Raw genomic sequence first — 21,915 nt, forward strand, 5'->3', positions numbered from 1 at the left:
TTACCTTAAATGGACAGGTGTTTTAAAGTCTTTAAAAACAAAATTATATTATACGAGTTACTTTAAATACTTATTAAAGATGTTTTGTTTTAAAGTAAACTGACACAATTGTTGTTACTATGCTTAACCCAATTTTATTTTATGGGGTGACAGATATCTTCAGCTTGCTAAAATATAATTATTGCACCAGACTTATACTTTGGAACAAGAATTAAGAGAACCATTAACACGGAAACTTCGACGATCTATTTTCAGCAGGATGGTGCACATTCCCTGGTGGAATTAACTGGCAAGCAAAGTCGTCTGACCTAACCTTATTAGATTTTTATCTTTGGGGAACCTTAAAATATATTGTACAAAGCCAAGAAATGTTGAAGACATAAAATATAGGATAAGGCAAGAAATTAACTTAATTTCACCGAAGGTTCTAGGAAGCTTACAAAGAGATTTCTAACATCGATTATACTTTGTCCAGAAGTAAATGGTGTTCATTTTAAGCCGTCACTAAATCAATAAGACGTTGTCGTTCCTTTGGAGCATGTGGATTTTCGGGGTCCCACAAATGATTGTTTTTCCAATTAAAAACACCTCGTCTAGTAAACGTCGCCTCATCGGTGAAAAGAAGGTCATTAAGAAATTCCTGGTTTTCGGATTGTTTATCTAGCATAAATTGAGCAAACTGTAGGCGAACTGGTAAATCTTGAGGTAGCAAATTTTGGACAGGAGTATATAAGTGATATATTATAGTGATATATTATAGTGATATATTATAGTGATATCGACGGAGATTCTCTGTCTTTAAAATTCGCCAGATAGACGATTGGCTTATTCCTTCCTTATCTGGATTTTCCGAAATACGAGCTAAAACCTCTTCTTCATCATCGACGTTGATATTTTTTGGAACACCATTTAAGGTTTTAGGACGAAAACACCCTGTTTCGCCTAGGCGGCGTCTAAATACGTCTGAACAGTTTGTGATTGGGTTGTCTTCGATTTGGGTATAATTCTAAATACCTTCTGGCTGCACCAAGTCCACTATAATTTGACTGAGCAAAAACGCAAATCATATCACGCATTTCACTGTTGGAATATTCATTATGACGTGGCATTTTCGAATTTTAGAATTTTTACTACAAATAATACACTATTACTTAGTGACAGTAAAATTGTCATATAATTTCTTTACACGAAAAACTGATAAGTGCTGACACAAGCCTACTTGAAAAAAGTCAATGTAATAACGGTGGCTTAGGATTCTTTACGCTGAATGTTTGAAATGCAAATAACTTAAAAACAGATAGAGTTGCATGAAATAAACAAGAGTACCTTTTTTATTCAAAATTGAACTGCCTTTTAGATTTTCTAGTCGTTTTAGCCATAACTGATTAGGCAAAAAAGATATGTTGTAATTTACGTAAGTAACAGGGTGTAACTAACGCCCTGTATAAATAATGCTAAATTTACTACAAAAGTCGTAATTTTCATGTCAAAACACATTAAGTCGCCAATTTTCAAGACGATACTGCTTAAAATCACAAAATTATTAACAAATTTTAAATTAAAATTCCAACTTTAAATACCCTGTATCTCCTAAACCTGCAACATTTGAATAAGACATGTTAAGCTCAATCGCCATATTTTGGTGTGTAGTATCTCCAGTTCAGAGATTGCTCATTCTTAATGAATCACCCTGTATAATTATATTAAAAGTCATATTAATAAGAGGTAGTATAATAGTCATATTAATAAGAGGTGGTATTCTAAGTATGGCTGTTATTAGAATAAAAGACAACCCAATCATAAACTGTTCAAACGTATTTATACGCGCCTAGGCGAAACAGGGTGTTTTCGTCCTAAAACCTTAAATGGTGTTCCAAAAAATATCAACGTCAATGATGAAGAAGAGGTTTTAGCTCGTATTTCGGAAAATCCAGATAAGGAAGGAATAAGTCAATCGTCTATCTGGCGAATTTTAAAGAAAGAGAATCTCCGTCAATATCACTATACTCCTGTCCAAAATTTGCTACGTCAAGATTTACCAGTTCGCCTACAGTTTGCTCAATTTATGCTAGATAAACAATCCGAAAACCAGAAATTTCTTAATGACCTTCTTTTCACCGATGAGGCGACGTTTACTAGACGAGGTGTTTTCAATAGGAAAAACAATCATTTGTGGGACGCCGAAAATCCACATGCTCTAAAGGAACGACATTTACAACATGAATTCAAGGTAAATATTTGGTGTGATATCTGATTTTTTGGTCTTTTTGAACTTCCTCCTAATCTGAACGGGTCCCTCTATTTAAACTTCCTTGAACCAGTTAAACCCACTACTAGAAGATGTATCACTATAATATATATAGCCATAAGGCGGAACATGTGGTATATGCACACGGGGCGCCGCCACATTTTTTTCTGACAGTACGGCGATACCTGAATGAATATTTTCCTCACCGGTGGATTAGGGGTGGCAGTGAATTTGTTTGGCCACCTAGAAGTCCAGACTTAAACCCTCTAGACTTCTGAATATGGTCACACATGAAGGACATGGTTTACAAAGATACAATTAATTCCATCGAAGAATTAGGACAGAAAATTCAAAAAGCTGCTAATATTATTAAAAAGATCTTTAAGGAGACGCCTTACAAATTGTAGTAAAGCGGAAGGCGGGCATTTTGAGCATTTTCTTTGAAGTTTTCTTTTATTATTGTTATTTGTTGTCTTTACCGTTATTACCCCACATAGTGGTAATTTAAAACAATAAATTCCTATTAAGCCAATGTAATAACGATGGCTTAGGATTTTTTACGCTGAATGTTTAAAATGCAAATAACTTAAAAACTGACAAGAGTACCTTTTTCATTCAAAATTGAGCTGCCTTTTAGATTTGATGATTTGATGTTTTAGCTATAACTGATTAGGCAAAAAATATATGTTGTAATTTACCTAAATAACAGGGTGTAACTAACGCCCTGTATAAATAATGCTAAATTCACCACAAAATTCGTAATTTTCATGTCAAAGCACATAAAGTCGCCAATTTTCCAGACGATACTGTTTAAAATCAAAAAATTATTAATAAATTTCAAATTAAAATTCTAACTTTAAATACCCTGTATCTCCTAAACCTGCAACATTTGTATAATACATGTTAAGCTCAATCGACATATTTTGGTGTGTAGTATCTCCAGTTCAGAGATTGTCCATTCTTAATGAATCACCCTGTATTAATACAGAATTGGCAGAAACGCTGGGAAAATAATTCCCACTCATTGAGACGAGATAAACAAATTAATTCCTAACATTTCTCTTGACATTTATTGTGTTCAGTACTTTTAGATAATTAATTTAATAATGTTTTCTCAGTTAATTGCTATTTGTTATTTATTGATTTATGTTAGCATAATTTTCCAAGTGTGGTTTAAGTATCGGTCTTTTTTGAATATTTTCGCTATGGAACGAGGGTTTTCAAACGAGGAAAAGCTAGACATGGTGGAGTGTTATGTCTTATGTCGGAAAAATTGTGATGCTGCTATAAACATGTGTAAAAAAGTATTCTGAGAGAAACTAGCCTGGTTGTTCTATATTTAGGTGACTGCTTCAAAATCTCAAAGAACACGGTGCTTTCAAAAAACCTGTGCCCGCAAGAAATAATGCAATAAATGAAGAAAAAGAAATAACAATATTGGTCAGTTGTTGAAGATCCTACAACATCAACAAGGAAAATAGAAAAAATACAGGAGTGCCAAAATCAACGGTTCATTTTGTTAAAAAAAAAACAAATACAAGCCTTTTAATTATTGAGTTTGTAAAGGTCACAGACCCAGGGATAATACTCGACGGCTGACATTTTGTGAATGGTACACCAGAAAAAATCAAGAAGACATTAATTTTCCCTTCAAGGTAATATGGTCAGATGAAAGTATGGTTACAAATAATGGAATTTTTAATCGTTTTAATTCCCATCATTGGTTATAAGAAAACCTACGAGAAAAAAGAATAATCCAGGCACCAACATCGATTTGGTTTTAATATTTGGCTAGGCATTTTGAGTACAAACATATTAGGGCCATTTATTTATCACAGTTCGCTGACATCTAATCGTTACCTAAATTTGTTTCAAAATGGTTTAGAACAGTGTTACTCAAACTTTTTTCGTGACGGAACCCTTTTAAAAAACTAAATTTTGAACGGAACCCTAAACTCTAAACTAAAAGCAAAAGCTGTTATATGTGAATTGTTTATTAATAATCATACAAAAAAAGATAGATACAGTAAGTAGTGAGTTAGTAAGCAAATGATAACACTAAGTTCATTTAATGTGAGGCATGTAGTTGTTTTTAATTCCTCATCAACTGGGTAATGTCAGACTTGAGAGAAAAAAGTTGATTTCTCATGTCTGGTTCGGCATCCAGTCTATTGCGGTATTTTGTTTTTGTAGCTGTATATGCTGAAAATCCCGTTTCACACAAATACGTTGTTGGGAACGGCAGAAGAACATTCAAAGCTTCTGTGTTAAGTTGTGGATATTCATCACGAACCCTGCACCAAAAATCATTTAGTGAAATTATTTTGAACAATGATTCCATGCTTGTATCCGATGTCATTTCTAGAAATGATTCATAGATCTAATTTGTCATATTTTCAGGCTTCTGCAATTTAGATGAAAAAGGGTTTTGAATCCATGAGTTTATTTTCAGTTTTGTATTCTGTTCTTCAGGAAAGTAAGATTCAAAAGTCCCTTGCAGATCATCGAGATATTGCACCAATTCAACAAATATTTCATTTTGAAATATTTCTGTATCACTAAGACTATGGTGACTAAGGAACTCACTTAGCAATGAAAAGCTTTTGATTTCTCCCTTACCAAAACAAGTAATCCAAAAATCTAATTTTCTTTTAAAGGCAGTTATTTTGTTGTTAGCATTGAAAACTGTTGTCTGTTTTCCTTGTAGTGACAGGTTTAATTCGTTAAGTTTTCCAAAGATGTCTGCTAAAAATGCTAGTCTAAATAACCAGCTTTTATCGGACAAACGGTCTTTTAAATTTGAAAGGAACATCTGTAAGAAAAGCTTCTAATTCTGTTCTTAGTTCAAAAAGCCTTGTCAAAGTTTTACCCCGAGACAACCATCTCACTTCAGTATGGAGCAAGTGTTTTATGATCGCTACCATAATCTTCACATAGTATTGAGAACAATCGGGATTGTAGTGGACGTGACTTGACAAAATTAATTATTTTTACTGGCTCAGCAAGACCCAATTTTAGATTTGGTGGCATTTTCTTAACCGCGAGTGATTGTCTATGCAGGATGCAGTGGCTGGAACTACAATTTGGCGCTTTCATTTTTATTCGTGATATTGCTCCTGCTGTTCTACCTGTCATTGCCTTGGCTCCATCGGTGCAAATAACAATGCAATCATTCCAATCGAGTTGGTTTTCATGAAAAAATATATTAATCGTGTTAAAAATTTCTTCTCCGGTTGTGTTAGTAGGCAGCGATAAGCACATAAGCAACTCTTCTTCGAGTGAATGTTTATATGGATATCCCACAATTACTAGCAAGATGGCCAGTCCAGCAACATCAGTCGACTCATCCATTTGCAAGACGAATTTGTTATTTTGAAGCCATGAAACAGGTTCTTGTTTTATGTTTACTGTGATATCCCCAATTCGGCGCGTAACTGTATCGTTCGAAAGCGGCACTGTAGAAAGATGCTTTACAGATTTTTACTGGGCATACATTTTGTTATGTCTAACACACATGGTTTTATTAGCTTTTCAGCGATAGTGTGCGCTTCTCCTGCTTGCTCCGTGGCCTTTTCATTCACAGTCTGAGTCGCATACGTCATAGTTTTTTGGCTTCTTAATAATTGTTCTTTTTTACGTAGAAAAAATTCTTTACTTTTGTTTTTGAAGTCGGGATGTACAGTTTCTAAATGTCGGCGCATCTTAGCAGGTACCATCGAACTATTAGGAAGGAGTTTGCTGCACAACATACAAAGAGGTGAGCCGTTGGAATCAACAAATCCGAGATTAATTTATGATTCCTCATACTTTCATTTTTTCACCTTCAGTGTGTCATTGGATGTTTTACTACTTAAACTTGAAACCATAAAACTAGAACTTGACGCCGTCATATCACCCCGATTTGAATTTGACGCATCATCCAAGCGAACCACATTTTTTGCAACACCTTTAAGCCAGGGCTTTATTCTTCTTTAACACTAATTTGATTTGGTCAATTTTATGACAAATAGTATCTCTTGACGCACGAAAGACAAGATTTTACAACCACTACGAACAACAAGACAAGCGAACATAAAATACTGAGCGCGGTGTGAGTTTGCTGTCTAAGTTTTGCGGTACGTTGCTTGATTAATAAATTCTCCGCACCAAACAATCCTCCTTTATATTATACCAGCAACCATCGAATCATTTTGAATTCCTCAGAAACTTCGGAGAGCCAGACGATTTTCTCCGAAGTATGCTTCCGGGGGCGAATGGTGGCGTACGAGTAACGCTGTAACATTTCGATGTAATAGATCGGGCATTTACTTAATAATACATATCTTAAATTTTCGCATATGTACCAGTAACACCTAAGTAGGCGTTTCGTTTTCGTTGTTTATTTTTATCTTAGGTAACTTTATTCTTATAGGGTCCACTTTAATACATGCATTCATTTATTATGACTGCTGGCGGAGCCCTACGGGAGGCCCCGCGGAGCACACTTTGAGTAACGCTGATTTAGAAGAGCGACTAGACAGCCTTCCACTAGGAATAATTAGAGATTGTTGGTTTCAACAAGATGGGGCGCCTGCTCATAATTTCAGAGAAGTATGAGAATACATAAATCAACAATTTCATAGTAGGTGCATTGCGACGTACGGTGATGTGCAGAGTCCACAATTGCCAGATTTAACGCCTTTTGACTTTTTTATGTGGGTATATCTAAAAAATTATGTCTATGGGCGAAATTTTGAGCGTAAAGAGGAACTTCAAGCATTAGTGATTGAAGCCATATAATCCCTGATCTGCTTATAAACGTACTAAACTCAACTGTTAGACGAGCTTATCTAGGCATAGAAAATGTTTGTGGATAAATATTTGAGCATATGTTTATTGATAAAAAAAATTTGAAATGTTGGGGTGTAAGTAATCGCATCATTTATGTTAAAATCTTTTCGACATTGGAACCATTATACAATTAATTTTTAATCATTTAATTCTGTGATGATAGATGCTTCTAACTGAACCAGTGCATAATATAAGGTGTTCAATATATTAAAACAATGATGATAAATTTAAACAAATGTTAGGCGAGACCTATGTAAGGTCTATGGGAATCCCTTAACAGGAAGATTTCCTTAAATACCCTAATAAATTATTTTAGGGAAATCCCTTAACAGACTTTAGTTTTCCTACACTTTTTTACACCAGAATAAAAAAGACAGCTAAATTCGAAGAACCGAATTATTGAATATACTTAAACCTCGACTAAAGAGTACTATAACACACTTATAGTACACAATGCATTTAAAATGGATGGCCGGATTATTGAACCGGTCGGTTTAACGAAGGTTTGCCTTTGCCAGGAAGGCCATTTTTCTTATTAAAAAGAAATGATTGATTAGTGTAAATAAATTAAAAGCCTTACCTTCAGACTTTGCTTGATGTTCTTGCGTTTTAAAATGGTTAAACATAGATTCAGGAGAATCTTTTGGTATCTTACAGGTCGGACAATAGAATGGATAGATTCTGAAAAAAAAATTAAACTGTATGCATTTGGCATATGCTGGGCGTACTTTACAAACCCAAAAAAGTAGTGGCGCTCAGCTCTAAAAGCCTAGCCATAAAAAACATTTACTGAAGACTTTTTATACAAAAATTATTAACAAGCAGATAATAGTTACATCCTGATGGTCTTTTTAATACGGTAGGCAACGTCATGAGCTGTTTTAGGACAATAACTACTAACACTATAAACAATAATAATAACACTACAAGTTAAAAAAGAAAGAAAGTTGGTTAAAGTTAAAACATACAACATGGAAATATGGAAACCATGTACACAAACAGATTTTCAATTAAAACCTAAGCATTAATGGTCGAGCTAGCAACCACAAAGTAAGAAATAAATGAAATCACCAATCATTAATATAGATGATCTCTGTATTTCCATGTTTTTTTAACATAATATTATTGTGATGTTACGGTAAATCACGGTAAAAATTGATGGATACTACCAATTACCGCTAATTAAGCCCTGAAGATGATATTAATCGACATACCGGTACAATCAAAGTGTAGTTGGAATAAAAATTGTCCTAAAACAGCTCATGTTTCCTTACCTACTTAAAGAAAAATTTTTGATGTTATACATTTTACCAAAATCTTTGTATAGTTATTTATTTATATATTTAAAAAAAAAATGTTGTAAAAAATATAATTTTCCTTTTTTTAAACTATAAAGAACTTTACTTTTGAACCAGTTTTTTCCTACCTGCAATGATTAACTGACCAATGTCTTGCAAGCTTTTCCTCAGATGTATGAGATATATTGCATATACTGCATTTGAAAAAAGGCATCAATGGACTAACAATGACTTTGGGTACTTGCACAGCCTGAAGAGTCTCCAAGTTCCTTTTTACTTTTAATCGATATTCATTAATCTTATTCAAATGTCTTTGTGAAGTACAATGGGAGAACTTAGCCGATTCATTTGACATCATCACATCACAAAGGCTGCATTTGTCATCCGTTACAACATTACTAAGTGCTTGATTTATTAGGCTTTCCATCTTGAGGGTTTATAATTTACCTACAATTTATCTTCATTAATAAAATATATATTATCACATGTCAAAAGTTTCAAAAATAATGTATTAATTAAAATAATGTATATAATACACACACCCTATTCAATTAATTATCTCCAGAATCAATTTGTTCACCCTTAAAGTTAAATATATTTTTTTAAGTAATCATGTAAGTAATAAGTAAGTAGTCATATTAGTCCTATTGAAGTGCTTTAACATATGTATAACTGTATTGAAAATTTATTCAAAATTATGAAAGGAATTATAATAGCTGATTCAAAATTGAGTGGAAAGATTTCAAGAGCGTATTTACCAGCCAAAAATAAGAACTTTTTTTCATAAAAACGTATGTCCTAACTTGTTTCGTTTTCTAAATACAGAGTGTAAGTTTTTTTTGTTATGAAAATCTGTTTTTGTGTGTTTCTGTTACTTAGGCTAAGTTAAATTTTGAAAATAAATTAAATGAATCTCAATAATCGATGCGAATTTATTATTTGTTTTAATAGGGCCAGGCACAGATTTTGATTTTTTTCCTGAAAACAAAGCTAGATACGAGTAAGGCTCAAGAGGCAAGAAAATTACATTACTGACCGCTAATCTAAAAAAAAATTAAATTGCAAAAAAGTCGTGGCGTACCATAATTTTACCTATAAGTATGAAGTAGATAGCCCCTGAAACGCCACTGGAATTAATAATAATTTAATTTATTTTATTCCCACCAAAGGACGGCCTTTATGACGACAAATAAGCCTACCAAATTTTATTTAAATCGGCTGAAAGCATTTTGAATAATTGATAAAAAACCGATTTTATTAAAAAACTTTTACACTCAGTATCTAGAAAACAAAGCAAGTTAAGACATACGTTTATATGAAAAAGTTCTTATTTTTGGCTGGTAAATACGCTCTTGAAATCTTTGCACTCAATTTTGAATCACCCTGTATAAGGTTGTTTTTTAGACTTTAAAAAACTTTTAATAGGAAAGTTATTAATCTTGCAAAATTATCTAAATAATAAGTTGAAAAACCATTGCTGTTATAATTTTCAAATGATTCACTCTGTAGATTTTTAATAGATCTGGTATATTTTTCGCATTTGAGAGACTGCTTTCTCTCAAATGCCTTCCTGGTGCTTCCTCTCAGATCTCTTCATGTAATTGTCTCCAAACACATGTAATCAGCATATTCCAATTATTGTCAGCTAATTAGAATTTGGAAACCTAGTCTACAGGGTGTTACTTGTCACTATGGTATGTCATCATTTGAAGGGGACATTCCCGGACCAATTTTAGGTCGAAAAGTTCATCTTCGTGGGCTCCAAAATGCTTAATTTTTAAGATACAGTGTGTAAAAGTCTGTGTTAAGTGTGTTAAAGTTTTATTTTTAAGTTTTTCAAAGATGATTTGAGATATTGAACTGAATTTTGGCATAGGATATTATGGTATAAAACACATTTATTAGAGTGTCATTCATTTTTTTTCCAGCAACCAGTGGCCTAGCTAGAACGAATTTTTAATACAATTTTACAATAAAAAAAACCACGCCGTTGACTTTTTGACAACAAATTATGATTTTGCAATAATTATCAATTTTTACATTACCAAAAAAAAAACAAATAAGCAAAACAAATAGTATTGTAATAACAACAAAAATAGTGTAACAAACAAAGTCTGCTCTTTTTCTGAGAGAATTACGAAATTTTAAAAAAAATCCATGCGCGTTTCGTTTAGTTTCACATCCGTCAATAATTCGTAATATATGGTAAACCAATCTTTTAAGGGGTCCCCACAAATAAAAATCTAGTCTGTTTAGGTCAGATGATCTAGGTGGCCAAAATCAGTCCTCTACCCAATGGTTTTGTTAGGCGCTATGTAAATGCTGACTCACGAGCCAATATGCTAAAGTGGGCGTGAATTACGAGCCACCCTGTACAACCATGCAAGCCACTTGCGGCTGACCCTGCATTTTATTATAATAAAACTGTTTTATTGTTTATTATCGGGTTAGTCAATTGAAGTCGCTAAGACAATTAGCATATAATTTTGTAATAATTAATTTCCAAATAAAATAATATTGTTTAAAAAAGCGTTTTGGTTGTTAAGTTACTTAAAAGCCGCAGTCGGTAGGATACTCCGGAGTTATCGGTTAGTGTATCGAACGTTCGTTTTAACGATTAATCGGACTATACGAAACTTGATAAAAATTCGGTGGAGGTATTTGAAGTGAGTTTATGAAAAATTGCTGACAAAAAAAACCACTATTGGAGATTCATCGGTGATTAGATACAAATCATCTAATTACGCAAGGAGGCAGAATTTTAGACTGGCCCTTATAGAAATGACCGTCGCCTTTATGTAAGTACAGCTCATTAAGTTAACGTCCAATATAGATGAATTAAGTGTTGTATTGAATAATCTTAGAAGTTGAGTCACCATTAGGTAATAATTTAAACTTTAAATTCAAATATTAGGATGCCCACTTTTAAACCAGAATATTTAAATTATGTCCCAAATTTTGATCTTGTAAACTGCGAAACTTTAAAATCAAACAATTTTATGATTAATCGGATCCTAATAAATTTGAAAATTTTTATTTACTTAATTGCTTAATAGGTAAATTATTTGGAAATGCTAAAATTGTGGTAAATATTCAAAATGTGAGTACTTGGAATGATCTTAAACTAACTCCTGAAAGAAATTCTGCTGATCAAAGAAATGAGGTTTGCCTTAATCGCGATCTTGTTATGATTAGGCAAAATTCAAATGAAAATCCCTATCAGTTTTATGATAAGGTACTGCACTTATTAAATTTACTTTACTGATAGTTTACTGATAGTCACGAAATTACAGATGTTGCTAAAAATTTAAAACGAACAATGTACTCAGAAACCACTTAAAACTTTTGTATCAGGTCTTAAAGAGCCCTTAGGGACAAATATTCGGTGTATGAGGCCAAGAATCTTAGCCAAAGCTTCTCAATTTATAAATCAAGAAAATGACAGCTTATACTTTCAGAATAATACTAAAGTTAATAAACCATAGAATTCACAATCAAAATTTTAATAAATCTTTACAGAGCAGCTAACTAAGAATGTGAGGTACTGTATCTCGGAACGTACTCATCGCAGAGGCTTGCGGAAAAAAATATTATTAGTAAAATGGCCAAGAGAAAAACATGGAAAATATTTTTAAGTTTCTGAAATGACCGCTAGGGGGCGTAACTAGGATCTTGAATCTAAAAAAGGAAAGTTTTTCTGAATTTCGATACATTAACCTAACAAAAAAATACTTGATCTTTCTTCCCCAATTTAAATAATCAATAATTTTAACTCAGGTACACTCCATGATCTACAGTGTATCCCAGGACGAGCGAATTTATACGTAAGAATGACAAAAAATGTTGTAGTTGAAATTTACTGAAAATGACTGTTTAGCATCCAGCCCTGCTTGATTAAAAAATAAAATTTAGCATATTTTTATTTTTTTTAAATGAAACATGCCTTGATGCGAGCATTTTTTAAACTTTATGAGCATGTAAAGTAGTATTTCTAGGCAAGATATAAAAAAAGTTTATAAAAAAAAGTTGTTTAGAATGCAAAATTATGCCCGAATACCGAATTTCATAAGCATAGGCCTACTTTGATTTTTACATTTTGTGTACCAATTAATTTTTTTATTCATATTTGATTATTAGAGAAAAACTTACTAATTTATTTAGTTAAATCAGTGATCTAAGAGTTACAAACCATCCTCAAAAATATGTTTGTAATAAAATGTGCATAGTACGTCTAATTTAACAAGAAAATGTATTTTATTTACTTATTTTAAATTACTTCCATTATCGAAACATTTTTCAATATCTTTCCTAAACATTTAAAAAGAATTTTTAATTTCTTCAATGGAAATTGAATTACAAGCATCTCTAATTATTTGTTTTAGTAATTCCCTGTCATTTGGTAATGGCTCGGAATAAACAATTTGCTCGAATTTGCTTGAGCCCGCCTGATAAATAGGAATCAGAATTAGTTAAATGTTAAATCAGTTAGTTAAATCAGGTGACCTTGATTCGGAAAAGTTCTATTCAACCATTCTGCTACTCTACTCGAATAGTGGAGTGCGCTGGACAGCCGTCGTGTTGAAAATAAAGATGTATTCTTTGATCAACTGGTAAGTATTCTTCAAAAAATCTTTCCAAAATTTAAAGATACATTTCTTGATTGAGAGATCCTTCAATAAAGTATGGTCCAATAATACCTAAATGGTAAGATATGGCGCACCATACGTTGACTTTTTGAAAATATTGCCTCTTGCCATGGATTACAAAGTTTGGCGTTTCGTTGGACCAAAACCGACAATTTTGGGATGAAATCTCACCATTTGTCGTTAAAGTAGATTCGTCCGAGAAGAAGAGTATTGAATTTCTGCTAGGCTACAGTTAAATATATTGCACTGATTCTGTATAAAGTTGTATGTATTGTAATTTTTGTGATATTATAGTGTTATTTTGTTATTAACATTATTATTGCATCAGAGATGTTACAAGCAAACAAACTGCTCATAGTTCTAGCCTTTCAATGTTCTAAGAGCTTTTCATTCTGTCGACCATGATATACTATTGAAAAAAACTAAAGGATGTTAGCTAGGTCCTATCTTATTCCTGTTTGCTGATTATATAAGAATCATGTACTCAGCCTAAAGCTACCAAAAAGCAAGGAATGGAAGGACACATGGAGGCACAGAATAGGTCACAAGAATGGTTTTGCTCAAATTGGCGCTTGTCGAATGTAGAAAAAAACAAACATTACGTTTTTTAACTTAAAGAGTTTACCAGTAATAAACCCAATGATCAACTGGTACAGTTTTTGGGGGTAGAGCTAAACTCTAAACTTCAGTGGAATAATGGTAACACACTTTCGAGTAAACTTAATAAACTTATATGTACCCAGAAATCTGAGAAATTGTATTGAAATACAAAAAAACAGTATATTATGCAGGTGGACAGGGTTTTAAAAATTGATTTTATTCACATGAGCAGTACAGGACATTCGATTTCATAACTACATCATAACTTAATAGTGGCGTATTCTTGTAAGTGCCTAAATTTTAAATTTTTAAAATTGTATTTTATATTTTAAATTAACTGCAAGCAGGACAAGCAGCAGCAGCGCTGCAGCAAGCAGGACTATGTTCTTAAGGAGGATAAATCGCAACTATTTGGATTTCCATGCGATATATACCAAAACGTAATATGCGCAAGTTTCGAGACTATATGGATGCATATACACTTGCCTTCCACTCTATCCTTGTTAGCTTGGGGTAATTCCTCCAGTATTGGGAGTGCTAATAAGTCAAAAGCGCATTGATCATAGGATGTTTAGACTTTCCTTCAGAGAAACTTGCCATGGAACTTTTAAAAAAGAAAAAATCCTAACTATAATTAACATCTATAAGTTGGAGTGCGCGTGTCAAGTACATAAAAATCTTTCTAACCACATGATCTGGAGATCTTAATTTTTAAGAAAACTCTTAGGACCATGTTAGCTGACTGTCCTTTTTACTCATTGACAGAGTTCTTTAACTGTAGATTTATTGACTAAATCTAATCAAATTTTTTTGTTTAGTATTTTTGTAATTTTATAATATTTTTATTAGCATTGTAGTCGTTTTTTTATTGACAATTCCTAGACATTGTTTTGATGTTGATGGTAATAAATGATTTGATTTTGATTCAAATTCAGTATGAATTTTGTCCAGAAATGTTGATGGGCTCCCTCCATCTAAGATCTGATGTCTTGACAAGACTCAAGACAGGCCTCTACTTGTCTTAAGTCTTATTCAATCTTGTTTCAGAGAATGACCCAGAAGATTTGTTTGCAAATACTGTGATTAACTTATCAGCATAACATATTTGTATTTGGAAATCAAGCAATATCTAAGATGAATGTCTTTCTGTAATTTAAATAATAATAATAAACACTTGTCTACCTTAACTTTACTGTTCGGCAAAAACCCTAAGAAATTAAAACTAAGATTAAAGACTTATATTTTGCATTGCAGATTGAACTTAAATCAATAATTCTTACACTTGACTTAAAAATGCATACATTTTTATATATTATGATAAGAACTAATTAGCAATATAACCATCCTTAATAAATTCTAAAAAAAAACTCTTAATTAAAGTTCCGTCAATCACCTCCAGCTAACCTCACTTTGATATGTCAAATGGGAACCCCATCATTGTAAGCAACATTAAAATGTCTACTCAACAAAAGAAAAAATAAATCTGTTGATGTCTGAACATTGGCAAGTGTTTGTCTGCTAATATCCCTATATTTGCGAGTAATTCAATCCTTAAAATCATTAATATTTTCAGGTATTCAGGTGCGGTTTTATAAACTTTGCTTTTTAAATACCCCCAAAGGAAAAACTTGTGTTAATTCTGACGACCGTGCGAGACATTCAATTGCACTATGCCTGCTAATCCACACCCCTGGAAACTGTTTGTTAAGCGATTCTTGAACTGACAAAGAGTAGTGTGGGAGAGCACCATCTTGTTGGAAATTTGTCCAGTTAAATTTTCTTCCAAAAAAAATGGTCCAGTGATTTTGTTACTATAAATTCCTGCCTTACATTAATTTTTTCAGGATACTGAGTATGATCTTCTCAAAAAAGGTGTAGATTTTTATTATCCCAGTATTACCAGTCTAGAAAAGTTGACTCATCACTGAAGAAGATCTTTATTAAATGAGGGTCCTTGTCAATTCGCTGGTGTATCAGTTTGCAAAATTCAATTTTCAAAGATTTGAATTTTGTAGGAAATTGTTTCAAAGTTTTGTATAAAAAACCTGTTGAAATATTAGTTAGCTCTGTGTCTTTGGGGACAGATAATGTTGGACATACATATTTGCTTACTATTTGCTCATAGGTACATCAATCAATTTTGATTTTTTTCAGTTTGGTTAGATAAGAGATTGTATGCTCTTTAAAAAGATGTAGGTATCACACTTAGCACAGCCATTTGAAATTAAAAAGTTTGAAATCAATGGGTAAAAATAATTTGCTGACCAAAAATCAAAATGTGCTACCAAAGCTATTTATCATCAAAAACTATGCGAAATCGATAACTGATGTTACTATACATATAAGTGCTTGCTACCAAAAAATAATTGAAGTAGCACCCCTCTAAGGGGTAGTTTGTTCTTGTCAATTTCTAATAAAAACGTGCTACCAAAACTATTTACCGCCGGAAACTATTCAAAATCAATAACTGATGTTACTATACATATAAGTATTTGCTACCAAAAAATAATTGAAATAGCACCCCTCTAAGGGGTAGTTTGTATTTGTAAATGTCTAATGAAAACGTGCTACCAAAGCTATTTACCGCCGGAAACTATTCAAAATCAATAACTGATGTTACTATAGATATAAGTGCTTGCTACCAAAAAATAATTGAAGTAGCACCCCTCTAAGGGGTAGTTTGTTCTTGTCAATTTCTAATAAAAACGTGCTACCAAAACTATTTACCGCCGGAAACTATTCAAAATCGATAACTGATGTTACTATACATATAAGTGCTTGCTACCAAAAAATAATTGAAGTAGCACCCCTCTAAGGGGTAGTTTGTATTTGTCAATGTCTAATAAAAACGTGCTAAAGTCCAGTGCAACGATATATTAGAATGGTCACCTGTCAAAACACCAGCATTCCACCTGCCAAACAATGTCATCCACCTTCTATTTACATTGTTTGAGAAGTAAATACTTCTTCTACTTCTAAAAACTTCTTTTATTAAACATTGACAAATACAAACTACCCCTTAGAGGGATGCTATTTCAATTATTTTTTGGTAGCAAGCACTTATATGTATAGTAACATCAGTTATCGATTTTGAATAGTTTCCGGCAGTAAATAGCTTCGGTAGCATGTTTTTATTAGACATTGACAAATACAAACTACCCCTTAGAGGAGTGCTATTTCAATTATTTTTTGGTAGCAGGCTGTCATACATATACTGCTATTAGATATTAAGTTTGAACAGTTTCTGTCTGTAAATAGCTTTGGTAGCACGCTTTTATTCTTGGTCAGCAAATTACACACAACCAAAATCAATAAAATATCCATTATTCCCAGACATTTTTGGTCACTATTCACTGGTACATCAACGGATTTAATTTTTTTTCTAAACTGAATTTATTAAAATTTTAAATCTAACATCAAAGCTATAGGTCTTATGATATAGCACTAATCCAAGACCAACCCCAATCATCACCTAAAAAAAATCACTAGCCCTACCTCTACAAACTAAAGTTTTTTGGTAAAAAAATATTAAATTGCCAGATGTTCAAAAAAAAATTAATCCAATGATATAATATCCAATAATCTAAACTGATTTCAGATGGTTACAAACCTCTACAAATGAAAGTTTTTTTGTAAAAAGTTATTAAATTGTTAGATGTTAAAAAATATAAATGGCTATAACTTCCCAAACTACCAAAGGATTTGAATAAAAGTTTTTTTTGTAATAAATAATGAATATCTAAACTGACTTCATATGGTTGCAAACTTCTACAAAAAAAAGTTTTTTTTTGTAAAAGATTATTGTGGAGAAATATCTTTATATTATTATATTTTTTATATCTGGTAAAATATGACATAATGTATATGTATTTATATTTTTCGATACTTTGGTACCAATAATTTATAATTTTTTGATAATTCATTAGGTATATAAGTTTTTTTGGTAATGGGCTTTATCACTCCAAATAAATCAAAATGCACTTACCCCCTTCCTGGTGTTTATGTATGAATAACGAAATACGCTTGACAAGGCCCGAGATTTTTACTCAATGAATTATTGTAATGTGAATTCCACTTATTTAGCACTTCTAACAATCCAAAATACAAAAGAGTATTTTACAGAGACATAACCCAATCTTTTGGTCGGCAGTGGCTAACGAATATGCTAATGTACACAAAATAACGGGCGTGACTCCCAATCCGTCAGCCAAAAAAGTGATTTCTTGGTTCTTTTAAATATCAATTTACGACAGAGATTTCGATTAACTACAACATTTTCAAATCAATTAAGATCAAAATACGGTTTTTTAAACAAAAATATATTTGCCATAAGCATAGCTGAACTAATTCTATGAAATGTAGGTACATATTTTTATTTTAACTTTATTTATATATTTGACGGGATCACCCTTTTTACGCAAAATACCTATTAACATCTTTTTTAAAGGCATTAATAAAATGTAAATTTATCATAATACGAAAAGAAAAATTAATTCCCCTGAAACAGTAACAGCTTGACAACAACATGTACTAATAATATTCATAATAGACAGTTTTCGTATCGTATATCCCTGCTGGCACCCTCTGCTATGTTACAGACGATAGATATAGCAATAAAAATAGCGAAATGCATGCGCATTAATGTTGTTTACATTAATTATTATTATTTGTCAAATAATAATAATTAGTAATTCCAGTTTATTTAGTCGCCTTTCGTCCGAAACGGTAAAAATAAATTTGTTTTTTTCTACTTTGCATAACAATGACCAGTACCAACCCAAATCTAAATTCCAGTGTCTTGACCAATTTCAAGAAAAGTAAGGTCAGATTAAATCAGGAAGATGACCAAAATGAACATTCTAGCAAATAATCCTTATGTTGATCCAGCAAAATAGAACATCATATACAATAATTTTGTCTGATTCTAGATCTGCAAAATCCTCAATCATACTCTAACGTTTACGTCTATGTTAAGAAATATTGTTCAAAAACTGTCTAATATTATTCGATCAAACGAACTTACCTGTGAAGTTCTATCGTAATTATATGAGACACTTCGTTCAAAGAGATCACTAAATTAGAAAACTATGTAGTACGGTTTTCGTACGCAAGAGGCCACAAGTTTTCAAAGATTAACCAAAATATTTTTGGTAGTGTCTATCCGCTAGTAATAGCTGATAACCAGCATACTTGCTGATATAGCAATTAAGTACTATTTAAGTAAGTGTAGTATAATAATTGGTAACATTCTAATATTGTGTCAAAGCTCTGCTGTTCATGTTAGATGTTCATTAATTTTAAGTTTTTGGGTTTTTTGTAAATAAAGCGTTTTTAAAAGTAACAACGCCAGGCTGTTATCATTATTGGCGCTGCGAACAGGATAGTTGTGATTCTGCCCTTTATCGGTGTTTCCGTTGTGCAGAAGTGATTTTTAAATCTTAGCCGACTATCCGAATCAAGGACCTTGTGGACGTGCATCCAGAGTGTCCTACTGAGAGGAGTAAGAAGAAATAAGTGCAAAAAAGTTTAGTGCGTTTAGTGATCGTGTGATCCAGTGCCTAGTGAGCGTAGTGAAGAGCGATTCTGTAGTGCATCTACCGCCACCACACACCCAGGCAGAGAACGACGCCGACGTTATTGCCGTCCTTCTTCCCCCAGCAGTCTTGACGTTCCATCAGGAGGACCTATTAGTGATTCCAGCAACACCTCTATAGTCTTTATGGATTCATCCTTGCCTATACTGTAAGTTTTTCTTTTTTGCTGAATTGCCTTAATGTCAAGTCCTTCTAACCGTTTGCAAAAAATCCTGTTAAAAAATAGAGCGTTTTTAGGATTAAGCTCAACTCCTAATTTAAGACAAAGCTCAAGTTCTTCAGACTCACAAGAACTAGCTGAGCTTCTAGAAAATTTAAGTTTAAGTTCCGAAGAAAATTCACCATCAGTTGTAGAAAACACTTTAAGACCTTTAGATTTAAATATGGAAACCCTAAGATTCCATTCATTACTCTTACCCACTTTTTCAGGCGAACAAAGCCATTTAGAAAGTTTCATTATCTCAATTAATGAATTTTTTTCTCTTCACGATAGTGAAAATGCTGATCAAAATAAATTAGTCTTAGCAGCAATAAAATCTAAATTTACAGATAAAGCTAGAGACTTTTTACTGTCTAGGCCTGATTTAACTTCCTGGAGCTTAATAAAGGACGCATTACGAATAAAATTCGGCGATCCTATTACACATCAAATTTTATTACAACAGCTTCAGTACATTAAAATTTCTAGATACACAGAAAATATTTTACAATTTGTAGATAGGCTTAAAACATTTGTGCAGAGAATAATTGCAAAAATACAATGCAATTTCATGTATAATCACGTTTTAAATTATAAATAAATTATAAATTATAAAACAACATGATTGAATCGCAAGTGAACTTTACAAATACAAATTCAATTTTGCATCGCAATAAATTTGGTACACCCCCTATAACCATACTAACCGCAATAATCATAATTTTCCACAAAACCAATCATTTAGAACCTCTAGTCAGCCACACCACCTAAATCCACTTTTAGCGCCCATGTCATTCCCGGCAGACCAAAAATTCCCTAGTCAACCTGTACCGTTCAGGACCGACATTACCCCACTTTGGCAAACAATACCCAAACTTTTGGCGAACAAAAAAAACGTATCCCACGTTCCTATGTCAGTCACATCTGCAGGACCCTCTAGGATGTCTTACCAAAATCAACAACCTTCCCAAAGACAAAATAATTTTCAATTGACGAACGTAGAGACTTACCCAGATTTTGACAACCCCAAACATTATTTTGTAGAACAACCCCCCGATTTTGACGAAGCAACTAATTGTTTAAGCCCTGATTTCGTGTACCCACCACAAAATTTTGAAAATCAAAATTATGTTGCCACGCCCAATAGTCAGAATTTTTCTGACAATCCAGAAAATTTTCAGGACTCGGCCTCGAATCAAACATTAACTTAAACAATATTGCACAAAAAATAGAGCTGCCTTACTTTCATTTGCCAAAAAAACAAATTACTATTCTTATTGATTCTGGCGCCTCTGACTCTATAATAAGGTCAAAAATTGCAAATCTCTATCCAAACAACATCTTTTTTGAGCCATTTGAAGTGACTGCTTGTAAAAAAGTCTACAAAGAAAATAAAAATCTAAAAATAAATTTGTTAGAAGAACTTCATGAAGAAGGCATTCATGAATCATTTGACATGCGCATTTTAAGCTGGCATAATGATTTTGATGCCTTAATAGGTACAAGAGACTTAAAGCACCTTCAAGCGCTTATTAATTATGAAAACAAGACATTGACTCTAAAAAATATACAAATACCATTCTCATTAGCTTATAACAAACCCCTAGCACACCCCGTTAAAAATTTTAACGTGAACTAACTGTTCTCGTAAATCTGGAAAATGGTATTGCTATTTTACCATCTTTAAACATAAACGACCATATTATTCCCGATTGTTTAGTGGAAGTCAAAAATGGATTTTGTCGAATCCCCAACCCCACCCCTAATATTGAAATAAACTTTCATCAAAGAATGAAAGTTGTGCCCGAGGATCAATTTGATATGATCGACCCCTCTAGCCCAGATATTAAAAACATTAACCCAGAAAGATTGTTAAGATTCAATCATTTAACCCCCCTTGAAAAATCAAAAATCATCCCCCTTTGTCGCGAATTTAAGGACATATTGTACCATGAAAATTGTGATCTCTCATTTACCAGTCAGCCAAAATATTGTATCCGCACAAAAAGTGATCGACCCATATATGTCAAGTCTTTTAGGCTTTAAATTGTAGGTATTAACGAGTTTTTAGAAAAACTGCTAAGAATAATTTCTTTGACTCATCTAGGGACTTTAGACCTTGAAATATTGAGTTTTGAAGAAGTTCAGGAAATTTGGCAATATCTTGAAACACATTATCCTAAAAGTGCTCTATGGCCATTAAAGCATTTATCTGAGGTAACCCTAGTATGTAAGACCGGCCTTTTAGTGTTAAGTGATCTGGCAATTCTAGCAATCAAGATTCCTATTTTTGAACAAAAAATGTGTCAATTGAATTTTGTTTACCCTATACCAAACAACGAATCAAAAATTCTTGTTAGTCCAAGCAAATTTTACTGTAGTAAGATATGGTATAGTGAATGTTTAGAAATAAGTTCAAACTGGATTTGATCTAACCCTATTGCTAGTAACTGTTTACCACCAGCAAATTGTCGCTATGCTATAGCTCAAAACAACTATC

At 32.6% G+C, this 21,915-nt stretch overlaps 1 protein-coding gene and 1 long non-coding RNA gene across 6 annotated transcripts in view; one reads left to right on the forward strand and one right to left on the reverse strand.

Moving 5' to 3' along the window:
• LOC126735699 (putative autophagy-related protein 11) overlaps window positions 1–21,915 on the reverse strand; it is a 71,292-nt gene that overhangs the window by 22,556 nt on the left and 26,821 nt on the right. For 2 of the 5 annotated variants that reach the window (XM_050439769.1, XM_050439768.1), the window contains exons 1-3: window positions 17,608–17,772; window positions 8,505–8,823; window positions 7,659–7,759 (exon numbers count right to left, since the gene is read on the reverse strand). In XM_050439769.1, the coding sequence (XP_050295726.1) occupies window positions 7,659–7,759; window positions 8,505–8,803 (400 nt within the window). In that variant the 5' untranslated portion in view covers window positions 8,804–8,823; window positions 17,608–17,772. Of the gene's footprint in view, window positions 1–7,658; window positions 7,760–8,504; window positions 8,824–17,607; window positions 17,774–21,915 lie in introns of those variants that run through there. The other 3 variants (XM_050439766.1, XM_050439765.1, XM_050439764.1) reach the window with 2 other exon arrangements.
• Window positions 15,201–15,736, forward strand: LOC126735701 (uncharacterized). Its single transcript, XR_007660492.1, has 2 exons — window positions 15,201–15,416; window positions 15,467–15,736. It is a non-coding gene; the product is annotated as an uncharacterized LOC126735701 (long non-coding RNA).

The sequence above is a fragment of the Anthonomus grandis genome, chromosome 4, assembly GCF_022605725.1.
Source record: "Anthonomus grandis grandis chromosome 4, icAntGran1.3, whole genome shotgun sequence".
Lineage (NCBI taxonomy): Eukaryota > Metazoa > Arthropoda > Insecta > Coleoptera > Curculionidae > Anthonomus > Anthonomus grandis.